We start from the raw sequence: 12,728 nt of genomic DNA on the forward strand, positions 1-12,728 counted from the left end.
CTTCCATGATGAGGATGCCTCCGAAAGCATCGAGAATGTTGTCCCCCACAACTCGGTCAGGGTCTATTCTAACCAGAAACCCTGGATAAACAATTCCGTGCCAGTAGCACTCACTGCGGGACACAGAGCTTACACTGCCGGTGACCAACAGGCACTCAAGAAATGCTGCTATGATCTGCACAAAGTCATTAAGCCAGCGAAACAACAATACAGCGACAAGATCCAGACACAACATTCCACCAACAACACATGCAGGTTATGGCAAGGTCTGCACGCCATCGCAGAGTTCATAGCTAAACGGAGTGAAGTTTCTAATGTTGCTGCCTCTCTCCCAGATGAGCTAAATCCTTTTTACGCTCAATTTGTTGCCAACACTGAGTCCCTGAAGAGACCTGTAGCTTGGTCATCTCTGAGGCCAAAGTACACAGGTGTTTCCAATGGGTGGACAGTCGCTAAGCTGCAGGACCGGACGGCATCCCAGGGCGGGTACTCAGAGCGTGCACGGCACAACTGGCAGACATGTTTACAGACATTTTTAATCTCTCCCTCTCCCAGTGTAGAGTGCCCTCCTGCTTCAAAACATCCATCATTGTCCCTGTACCAAAAATGACCAAGGTAACATGTCTGAATGACTGGCGTCCTGTCGCATTCACCTCAATAATAAGCAAATACTTTGAGAGGCTGGTCAAGGACTACATCTGCAGCTTGCTTCCACCCACACTGGACCCCCTACAATTCACCTACAGACACAACCGATCGACAGGTGACGCAGTAGCCACAGCTCTACACACCGTTCTTACACATCTGGAGAAGAAGGATGCTTATGTGAGAATGCTGTTCTTGGACTACAGTTCAGCATTCAACACCATAATTCCCTCCAGGCTCGACAAGAAGCTCAGAGAACTCACCCTGCCTTGTGCAGCTGGATCCTGGGCTTCCTGTCAGATCACCAACAGGTGGTAAGAGTGGGCTCCCTCACCTCCGCCCCTCAACGCAGGTGCCCCTCGGGGCTGTGTACTAAGCCCTCTCCTTTACTCTCTGCCACCCATAGCTCCAATCTGCTAATTAAATTTGCTGATGATACTACACTGATTGGCCTCATCTCAAATAATAATGAGGCAGCCTATAGAGAAGTCATCACCTTGACACAGCGGTATCAAGAAAACAACCTCTCCCTCAATGTCTCAAAAATAAAGGAGTTGGTTGTGGACTACAGGAGGAATGGAGACAGGCTAACCCCTATTGACATCAATGGATCTGGGGTTGAGAGGGTGAACAGCTTTACGTTTCTCGGCATACACATCACCGAGGACCTCACGTGGTCTGTACATACTGGCTGTATGGTGAAAAAGGCACAATAGTGCCTCTTTCACCTCAGACAGTTGAAGAAGTTTGGTTTGGGCCCTCAAGTCCTTTCTACAGGGGCACAATTGAGAGCATCCCAACTGGCTGTATCACTGCCTGGTATGGGAACTGTATTCCTCTCAATTGCGGGACTCTGCAGAGTGATGTGGACAGCCCAGCGCAGCTGTAGATGGGAACTTTCCACTATTCAGGACATTTCCAAGGACAGGTGTGTAAAAAGGGCCCGAAGGATCATTGGGGACCCGAGTCACCCCAACCACAAATTGTTCCAGCTGCTACCATCTGGGAAACATTACTTCAACATAAAAGCCAGGACCAACAGGCTCTGGGACAGCTTCTTTCACTGACACAACTGTATTTCTATGTTATATTGACTGTCCTGTGTTTGCCTATTATTGGGACTTTGAGGATCAGGCCACATTTAATAATTAATGCAGAAAACCAGGTAATTGCAAAGGGTTCACAAACTTTTACTTGTAACTGTAAAATGACAATAAATTACAAAACAAATAGTATATACAAAGGAATAACAGGGGAGCGTTCATGGACCACTCAAAGAATCTGATGGTGGAAGGGAGGAAGCTGTTTCTGAATCATATGATGTGGGTCTTCAGTCCTGTACCTCCTCCCTGATCAGGGGTCCCCAACCTATTTTATGCCATGGACCGCTACCATTAACTCCGTCTGTTGAAGATATCCTAGCTGGAGGGGCGCTCCATTTTGAGAGGTCCTTGCCTCAAAACATCAATTATTAGTTTGATCACAGCTACCTCCCGACCTGCAAATACATCCAGCATTGTATGTTTATATTCACGATCCTACGTGAAAAAAATTAACCAGTCCGAGATATAACTTAAACTTCCGGCTTTTAAGCACTGAATGAGGTACACGAGATTGAACTACAACTTGATGGACTTTCCAAACACAGATTTGGTTATATATAAAGCGGCACTCTGTGCGTGTTGCTTCAGATTTACGGCAACTACAGAATTTACTCTTTTCCATAGATGCTGCCTGGCCTGCTGAGTTCCTCCAGCATCTTTGTGTGATGCTCTGGATTTCCAGCATCTACAGTTTTCTCCTGTTGTAGAATTTCTTGTGTTTACATATAACTTTACGGTTTTTTAAACATTTGATGAAATACGTGACATTTCACGGCTTCTCAAATATCGGACAAGCAACCTACTCTCAAAGCCACCGTCCCTTGCCCCCGGCCAAAGAGCACAGGACCCGCTTCCGATTGGCCGGATACAAGGATGCTGTCACGTGGCCGCACATATGTCACGTGGTTCCAGGCAGAGGCGTGGTTTCACGGACAGAGTCACGTGGTTTGAGGCAGAGGCGCTGTTTCACTGGCGAAGTCACGTGGTGCGGGCTGAGGCGCGGTTTCACGGACGGAGTCACGTGGCTCCAGGCAGAGGCGTGGTTTCACAGATGGAGTCACGTGGCTCCAGGCAGAGGCGTGGTTTCACAGATGGAGTCACGTGGTTAGGGGCTGAGGCGCGGTTTCACGTGGTTCCGGCTGGTGAAAGATGGCGGACGCTGAGGTGGTGGAGGTGATCGGCAGGATTCTAGTGGACGTGTCGAAGCCGCTGAAGGAGCGGTTCCGGGCGTTGTTCACCCTCCGCAACCTGGGTGGACTGGCCGCCATCGAGTGGATCTCGAAGGGGTTCGCGGACGAGTCAGCGCTGTTGAAGCATGAGCTGGCCTACTGCCTGGGTCAGATGCAGGACGAGCGGGCCATCCCGGTGCTCAGGCGGGTGCTTCAGGATGGTAACCAGGAGCCTATGGTCCGGCACGAAGCAGGTGGGTAGCATCGGCAGGTGTACCACCTCTGCCCGCTTCCGTGGGTCTGACACACTAGCCACAGAGTCAGGTTCATTGTCACTGGCATATGTCGTGAAACTTGTGCTGCGTGTCGTCATGTTGGAAACTAACACGGTATTGTGGTGAATGAGCAGTTAATTACTGGCACTGGAGAAGGTAACTGTTGTTGGGGTGATGGTGCCATGTCCAACTTTTTGATTAAAATAGTCTCATTCGGTGCTATGTTCTGAGGTAACTGACGTGGAAGGTGTCAAATCCGTAGGTGCCATCACATGAGGCTGTAAGTGCTAGATAGGTGGATAGTTCGTAAGATAGTTAACTCTTTCCATCATTAACGCTGCTTTAAAAAAAAACAAGGAAAATCTTAGGTCAGGTAGCATATGTGGAGGCAAATGTGGAGTTGATGTTTGAGTCCTGCAACTGCATCAGGACTGATGTGTGTCCAGGTAGCTGGTGCACACTTGATGGGCCAAATGGCTGTTTCCAATGTTATGAGAAATAATTTTCCAAAGAAAATATATGGAAGCATTTTACGGCATTTCTAGATCTGTTTTTAGTTTTAATGCTTGCATAACCTGATGTTTTGGATTATTCCTATCCCCCAATGTGATTCATAACTGGGAATATTAAGTTCAAGTTTGTCATATACAGCCAAACAAAACAGAATTCCTCTGGGTCCAAGTGGCAAAGCACACTACCAACAACACATAGCACATATGGTATGATAGTAGAAAGCGTAATATTCTGAAAAAGGAAGGTGAACAACCAGAAGTTGTGGTACATATTGATACCAATGACATAGGAAGAAAAAGGGATGAGGTCCTGAAAAAAAGAATATTGGTTGTTAAGAAGCAGGATCTCAAGGGCAGTAATATTGGGATTGCTGCCTGTGCCACATGACAGTGAGTGTAGGAGTAGAATGAGGTGGCAGATGAATGTGTGGCTTAAGAATTGGAGCAGGAGTCAGGGATTCAGATTTCTGGATAATTGGGGCCTCTTCTGGGGCAGGTGAGACCTGTACAAAAGGATGGGTTACTCTTGATTCCGAGAGGGTTATATTCTTTCGGGCAGATTTACTCGAGCTGTTGGGAGTGGTTTAAACTAATATGGCAGGAGGATGGGAACCAGTGTGATAGAGCTGACGACTCAGCAGATTTACAAGTAGATGAGTGTAACATGAATGCAAAGAAGGACAAGCCAATAATTGGGTACAAATGCAGATAGAATAAAGTTAATTTGGTACCACAGGCAAAATTCAAAAGGGACAGATAAGAGGTTCTGTGGAAGAGATCGAGAATCCTGGATGGTCTCTTGCCTCCCTGGTGCCAAGGTCCGCGGTATCTCGGATCGAGTTTTCGGTATTCTCAAGAGGGAGGGTGAGCAACCAGATGTCGTGGTCCATGTAGGGACAATGATGTGGGCAGGAAGAGTGAGGAGATTCTGAAAGGTGAGGTTAGGGAGTTGGGCGCCAAGTTAAAAGACAGGACCTCCAGGATAGCAATCTCAGGATTGCTACCAGTGCCACGTGCAGGCGGGTTTAGAAATAGTAAGATAGCATAGATCAACACGTGGCTGAAGATATGGTGCAGGAGGGAGGGCTTCACAATTATAGATAATTGGGCAGTTTTCCAGGGAAGGTGAGACCTGTTCTGGCAGGAACATCTGAACTGGAGGGGGACAAATATTCTTGCAGGTAGCTTTGCTAGAGAGGCTCCAGTGGATTTAAACTAGATACAAGGGGGGAGGGGAACCAGAGAGTAGGAACAGGTGTAGGGGAGAAGGAAGGAAAAGGAGATAGTAAAGTTGTTTGCCCTGTTAGTGATAAACAGAGTAAGAGGTGGAAAATTTCTTAAATGCATTTATTTTAATGCTAGGAGCATTGTAAGAAAGGTGGATGAGCTTGGAGCATGGATTGATACCTTGAAATATGCTGTAGCTATTGGTGAAGCATGGTTGCAGGAGGGGTGTGATTGGCAACTAAACATTTCTGGATTTAATTGCTTCAGGTGTGATAGAATCGGAGGGACAAGAGCGGTAGATGTTGCATTGCTTGTCAGAGAAAATATTACAGCGGTGCTCTGACAGGATAGATTAGAGGGCTTGTCTAGGGAGGCTATCTGGGTGGAATTGAGGAGTGGTTGGATGGGAGATGCCAGAGAGTCGTGGTGGATAACTGTTTGTCAGATTTGAGGCTGGTGACTAGTGGTGTGCCTCAGTGATTTGTACTGGGTCCAATGTTGTTTGTCATGTACATTAATGATCTGGATGATGGGGTGGTAAGTTGGATGAGTAAGTACGCTGATGATACTAAAATAGGTGGAGTTGTGGATAATGAAATAGGTTTTTAAAGCTTGGAGAGAGATTTAGGCCAATTAGAAGAGTGGACTGAAAGATGGCAGATGGAGTTTAATGCTGATGTGTGAGGTGCTACATTTTGGTAGGACTAATTAAAATAGGACATACATGGTAAACGGTAGGGCATTGAAGAATGCAGTAGAACAGAGGGATCTAGGGATAATGGTGCATAGTTCCTTGAAAGTGGAATCTCATGTGGATAGGGTGGTGAAGAAAGCTTTTGGTATGCTGGCCTTTATAAATCAGAGCATTGAGTACAGTTCTGGTCACCGAATTGCAGGAAAGATGTCAACAATGTGCACAATTCTGATTTGATGGAGACAGATGTGAGAAGCACGGAGGAACATCTGGAGAAACTTCTGAAATGCCCGGTTCGCTGCCGCTGCTACTGTGTGATCAAGAATCTCCGGAGGGGAAGGCCCCAAATCCTCGGCTTTGCCTGTTGCTGGCGGTCGGGGCTGGGGTCAAAGCGCTCGGCAGAGATGGTGCTCGGTGTCGGAGAGCTGGTCGGAGCCTCGAAGTTTTCGGATGGACTCAGAGTTGGACTGTGGTCGGGTGCTTCCAGGATGCTGCATCTGCAAGTTTGTGGCACTGGAAGCTCATGAGCTCATGGCAGGGAGAGTTTTCTTCCTTCTACCATCTGCGTGAGATGTTGGGACTTTCGAGAGACTTTGAGACTTTTTTCCCTTGCCCATAATCTGTTCCTCATCAAATTACGGTATTGCTTGCACTGTTGTAACTATATGTTATAATTATGTGGTTTTTGTCAGTTTTTCAGTCTTAGTCTGTCTTGTGTTTCTGTGATATCACATTGGAGGAACATTGTATCATTTCTTAATGCATGCATTATAAATGATAAGAGGACTGCGTGTCCTCATAATCCAATAATAACAAAATAGAGTATAGAGAAGATTTACTAGAATGTTACCTGGGTTTCAGCACCTAAGTTACAGAGAAAGGTTGAACAAGTTGGGTCTTTATTCTTTGGAACGTAGAAGGTTGAGGGGGGACTTGATAGAGGTATTTAAAATTATGGGAGGGATAGATAGAGTTGACGTGGATAGACTTTTTCCATTGAGAGTAGGGGAGATTCAAACGAGGACACGAGTTGAGAGTTGGGCAAAAGTTTAGGGGTACCACGAGGGGGAACTTCTTTACTCAGAGAGTGGTGGCTGTGTGGAACGAGCTTCCAGCAGAAGTGGTAGAAGCAGGTTTGATATTGTCATTTAAAGTAGAATTGGATAGCTATATCGACAGGAAAGGAATGGAGGGTTATGGGCTGAGTGCAGGTTGGTGGGACTAGGCGAGAGTAAGCGTTTGGCATGGACTAGAAGGGCCGAGATGGCCTGTTTCCGTGCTGTAATTGTTGTATGGTTATATGGATGCAGATGCAGAACTGAAGGTGCTGTATTTAAATGTGCGTAGCATTTGGAGTAAGATGGAGGAACTTGCAGCGCAGTTATAGATTGGTCGGGATGAAATTGTGGGCATCAATGAGTTGTGGCTGAAAGAAGCCCATAATTGTGAGCATAACATCATAGGATGTACTTTATATTGAAAGGACAGGCAGGAAGGCATAAGTGGTGATGTGTCTCTGTTGGTAAGAGAAGGAACTACATCTTTAGAGAAAGGTGACATAAGGTCAGCAGAGAATGTTGAATCTTTGTAGGGTGACCCAAGAAACTGCAAGAGTAAAGAAACCATTATGGGAATCAGTTATAAGCTTCTAAATAGTAGCCAAGATGTGGGGTTAAGATTTCAAAGTGAGCTGGAAAAGGCATGTAATAAGGGTAATGTCACAATTGTAATGGGGGGGGGGGGCTTCAATATGCAAAGGGATTGAGAAAATCAGGTTGGTGTCAGATTGCCAAGAGGGAATTTGTTGAAAGTCTGAGATGGGTTTTTAGAGCAGCTTGAACCGACTTGAGGAAAGGCTATCCTGGATTGGGTGTTGTGTAACGACCCAGATTTTGTTAGGGAGCTTAATGTAAAGGAACCCTTAGGAGGCAGTGATCATAACATGATTGAATTCGTACTGTAGTTTGAGAGGGAGAAGCACAAGTCACATGGATCAGTATTACAATGGAATAATGGGAATTGCAGAGGCGAGGGGGATACTGATGGGGATGACAGCAGTTTCTGGGAATAGTTCACAAGGTGCAGGATAGATATGTCCCACAGAGAAAGAAGGCCTCAAATTGCGGGGCTAGGCAACCATGGCTGACAAAGGAAGTTAAGGACTGCATGAAAGCCAAGACAGGAGCATATAAGATAGCGAAAGTGAGTGGGAAGTTGGATGATTGGGAAATCCACCAAAAGACAACTAAAAAAAGTTGTAAGAAGGGAAAAGATGAAATGAGGACAGACTAGCCAATAACAAAGCAGGATACCAAAAGTTTTTTCAGTTGTTATAAGGAGTAAAAGGGAGGTGAGAGTTTATATTGGACCACTGGAATACTGTGTTGGGAAATATATGATGATGCATGTTGGTAAAAGGAACAATAGTGCAGACTATTATCTAAATGGGGAGAAGGTTCAAACATCAGAGGTGCAGAGGGACTTGGGAGTCCTCATGCAAGACTCCCAGAAGGTTAATTTACATGGTGGGTCTGTGGTAAAAGAGGCAAATACAATGCTGGCATTTATTTCAAGGGGAATAGAATATAAAAGCAAGAAGATAATGCTGAGCCTTTATAAGACACTAGTAAGGACACACTTGGAGTATTGTCAACAGTTTTGGGCCCCATATTTCAGAAAGGACACTTCACTGATTGGCCTAATCTCAAATAATAATGAAGCAGCCTACAGAGAAAAAGTCATCACCCTGATACAGTGGTGTCAAGAAAACAACCTCTCCCTGAATGTTGCAAAAACAAAAGAGCTGGTTGTGGACTACAGGAGGAATTGAAACAGGCTAACCCTTATTGACATCAATGGATTTGGGATTGAGAGAGTGAACAGCTTTAAGTTCTTCGGCATAAACATCACAGAGGATCTCGTGGTCTGTACATACTGGTTGTGTGGTGAAAAAGGGACAGCAACACCTCTTTCACCTCAGACGATTAAAGAAGTTTGGTATGGGTCCCAAAATTGTAAGAACTTTCTATAGGGGGACAATTGAGAGCATCCTGACTGGCTGCATCACTGCCTGGTATGGGAACTGTACTTCCCTCAATTGCAGGACTCTGCAGAGAGTGGTGCAGACAGCCCAGCGCATCTGTAGATGTGACCTTCCCACTATTCAGGACATTTATAAAGATAGGTGTGCCAAAAGGACCCGAGTCACCCCAACCACAAACTGTTCCAGCTGCTACCATCTGGGAAGCATTACCACAGCATAAAAACCAAGACATCATCTTCCACCAGGCCATCAGACTACATAATTCATGCTGACGCAACTGTATTTCTGTTATATTGACTATCATGTTGTGCATACTATTCATCATAAATTGCTATAAGTTGCACATTTAGATGGAGATGTGACATAAAGATTTTTACTCGTATGAATGATGTAAGTAATAAAGTCAATTAAACTCTCTCATTGGAGAGTTCAGAAGTGGTTCTGGGAATGAAGGGGTTAACATAGGGGGTTTTGGCAGTTTTGGGCATGTAATCACTGGAATTTAGAAGAATGCCGGGGGGGGGGGGGTGCGGATGATCTCATTGAAACCTATTGAATGTTGAAAGGACTAGATAAGGTGGATGTGGAGAGGATGTTTCCTTTGGTGGGTGTATCCAGAATTAGAGGGCACAACCTCAAGATTGAGGGGTGGCCTTTCAGAACAGAGGGAAGGAGGATTTTTTTTTAAGCCAGAGAGTAGTAAATCGGTGGAATGCTCTGCCACAGACTGCAGTGCAGGCCAAGTCTGTATGTATATTTAAGGCAAAAATTGATTGGTCAGGACATCAAAGGATATGGCGAGAAGACAGTTATGGGGTTGAGTGTGTTCCGGGATCAGCCATGATGGAATGGTGGAGCAGACTTGATGGGCTGAATGGCCTGATTCTGCTCCTATGTCTCATGGTCTTATAGTCACAAAAAATATAAAAAGCCCAAGTCTCTGAATGGCATGGCCTGTTGATTGATGGCGCGTGGGACGTTGTCCTTGTCCAGCAAGTACTTCCACTGAAGTTGTGATCTTCATAACGTCGACAATACCAGCAATAACTGGTCTTCAAGCAGCTTCAAATTGATTGCCTTGTTTCTATTTGCAGTCATGGTGTATGTTTCTAATCAGTTTAGATCAGATTACTATTAAACATTCAAAGAACTTTTCCTGAATTGCATTTGAACTGTTGTCTTTTTTTTGTAATGTTATTTCAGGAGAGGCATTAGGAGCTATCGGAAAACCAGAGGTCCTTGAATTATTAAGAAAATATTCACATGATCCAGTGATAGAAGTAAGGTATTCTTAACAGAATTTTACAATCATCATTTTAATAGATTGCATGCCTTGTATCAGTTTAAAGATTTTGAAAAATGCACTTTTCATTGTATAGTATAATTTTGATTTATTTGTTGAGATACAGTACGGAATAGGCCCTTCCGGCCCTTCAAGCCATTCCAGCTCCTTAACTTAATCCTAGCCTAATCACAGGACTATTTACAATGACCAGTTAACCTACCAGCAGGTACATCTTTGGAATCCAGAGCACCTGGTAGAATCCCGTGCAATCACAGGGAGAACGTACAAACTCCTTGCAGGCAGCAGTTGAAATTGAATCTGGGTTGCCTGTCTTGTAAAGCGTTGTGTATCGTATCACCGCTTTGAATGGGAAAATTAATTTATTGGTAGATGTGTGGTAATATCTTCAAATTTTCTATAAGACAAATGGTGGATTAATTTATTAAATTCCAATGCTGCTTTCATTTCATTATATAACCGTATAGTTCTTGTTGGTGTAGAATTTATCTATTTAAGTGGTTATTTTCTCCCCCTCAGAGGGTTTCTGGTAATTTCAGAACTGCGACTAGCCATTTAATTCTACTGTTCTTCATTTTCTGGCTTCAATTTGACCCCATTGACGGGAATTAATGATACCACTCTCCATGTCCAAAGATCAATCAGTAAAGGGCACCAGCTGGAAAACAAACATCTGTCTGTGGGTGGGAGGCTGCTGCACATGTGTCTTGCCCTTTTAAGTTCCAGTTTGTGTTTGGGAAAGGTAACGGAATTATTAGGGAGCATAAATCAGTGGCGATCACAGAGAAATAGATTCAGTAATTGAACTGACTTGCTGATTTTTGGATTACTTAGTCCATTAGGTTTTTTTTTGGAACATAGATCCTGACCCCGCTCTTCACCTTTGTAAAATATACAGTATACGTTACCATCAATGCTGGGGAATATCCGTGTTCCAACTCTCCCTGAGTCTGCTGGCAACACTAGCCTAGGTAGCCGACTTGCAGAATGTACAGTATGTTTATTTTTGGGTACTTTTTGTGACTCCTCAGACAAAGTTGCCTCTCATTAAAGCCTCACCATTTAAACAGCGATGCCCTCTTGATGCGGTCACATTCACTGGATTGTGAATCACTGGGGTAGTTAGTCTTGAGTTGCTCATTTAGTAGGATTTGCGCTTTATCATTGGTACCTTTTACTTACTTAGAGACAGTGGAACAGGCCCTTCCAGTCCGACGAGACGTGCTGCCTAGCATCCCACCTATGTTTAACCCTAGCCTGACTGAGGCCTCCGGTCAGAGTCGACCATGGATGTTGAGTCCTAGCTGTCTAGATACACAAGCCAAAGCAGTATGACATGGAGAGCAGACTCCCTCTCCATACAGCTGATGAATCCAAGGGAGCGGCAGTGACTGATACAGTTTGCCACCAGCAGCATTGTAGAAGTTACCAATCAGCGTTGAACTCAACAGAGGACTGCCTTAGGGACTGGAGCTCTGGACTTTTTCATCAGGGTTTATTCCTGAAGCCTTCCCCATGAGTGGGTATCGCCACAAGGCAGCAGAGATTTGAGATCAGTTTTCCTTCCAGATGAGTTGCCAACTACGACTAATGGACCTCATTTGCCCGAAGTAACTGGTTTTAAGGTGTTAGTGACCTGCCTTTTTCCCCTTCTGTTAGTGTAAATGGTTCTGCTGGGCTTAGTAGCTAAGCCAAGTGTGATGGCCAGGAGCTGGGCTTAGTTGCCCGAGGCTATTTGAGAAACATGCCATTGGGAGCATTTAATAGGTAGTAGGATGCTGCTGGTACCAAACTATCAATCTCTGCTGTTCACAAACAAGAGAATATCGGCAGATGCTGGAATCTGAGCGACACACAGAATGTTGGAGGAACTCAGCAGGCCCGTCAGCATCTGTGGAAAAGAGTAGAGTCGGGGTCGATCATGGATATTGCATCCTGGCCCTCTAAGTCTATGCAAGCCAGTGCAGTATGATATGGAGAGCAAGCTGTTGCTCATGCAGCAAACTCCCCTTCTCCACGTAGCTGATGAATCCAAAGGAACAGCAGAGATCACACAAAATGCTGGAGGAACTCAGCAGGCCATGCAGCATCTATGGAAAAAGCAGTTGAGGTTTCAGGCCGAGACCCTTCGGCAGTCCTGAAAATACAGTACTCTTTTCCTAGATGCTGCCTGGCCTGCTGAGGTCCTCCAGCATTTTGTTTGTGTTACTTGGATTTCCAGCATCTGCAGATGTTCTCTTGTTTGTGAACAACAGTGATTGATAGTTTGGTTCCAGTGGTATTGCAGGAGCTGCCAGTCAGCATTGTCCTCATAGGACTGCCTTATGGAGTCCAGCTCAGGATTTTTCCTTGGGGTTTACTCCCGAAGCCTTCCCCATGATTGGGTATAGCTGCAAGGTAGCAGAGGTTTGAGATAAGAACATAAGAAATAGGAGCAGGAGTAGGCCATCCAGCCCATCAAGCTTGCCCGACCATTCAATAAGATCATGGCTGATCTGTCCGTAAACCCAGCTGCATTTCCCTGACTTTTCCCCATAAGCCTTAATTCCCTTACTATGTAAAAACCTATCTGTTTCTTAAATATATTTAGTGAAGAAGCCTCAACTGCTTTCCTGGGCAGAGAATTCCACAGAATCACCACTCTCTCGGGGGGGGGGGGAGAAACAGTTTTCCCTCATCTCCGTCCTAAATCTTCTCCCCTGAGTCTTGAGGCAATGTCCCCTAGTTCTAGTCTCACCTACCAATGGAAACAACTTT

At 45.1% G+C, this 12,728-nt stretch overlaps 1 protein-coding gene across 3 annotated transcripts in view; it reads left to right on the top strand.

Annotated features, from left to right (window-relative positions):
- Window positions 1–2,850: 2,850 nt before the first annotated feature.
- The window catches only part of dohh (deoxyhypusine hydroxylase/monooxygenase), a 31,516-nt gene continuing 21,638 nt past the window's right edge, over window positions 2,851–12,728 (top strand). For all 3 annotated transcript variants that reach the window (XM_063032602.1, XM_063032603.1, XM_063032601.1), the window contains exons 1-2: window positions 2,851–3,171; window positions 9,872–9,948. In XM_063032602.1, the coding sequence (XP_062888672.1) occupies window positions 2,898–3,171; window positions 9,872–9,948 (351 nt within the window). In that variant the 5' untranslated portion in view covers window positions 2,851–2,897. The remainder of the gene's footprint in view (window positions 3,172–9,871; window positions 9,949–12,728) is intronic.

The sequence above is a fragment of the Mobula hypostoma genome, chromosome 24, assembly GCF_963921235.1.
Source record: "Mobula hypostoma chromosome 24, sMobHyp1.1, whole genome shotgun sequence".
Classification (NCBI taxonomy): Eukaryota; Metazoa; Chordata; class Chondrichthyes; order Myliobatiformes; family Myliobatidae; genus Mobula; species Mobula hypostoma.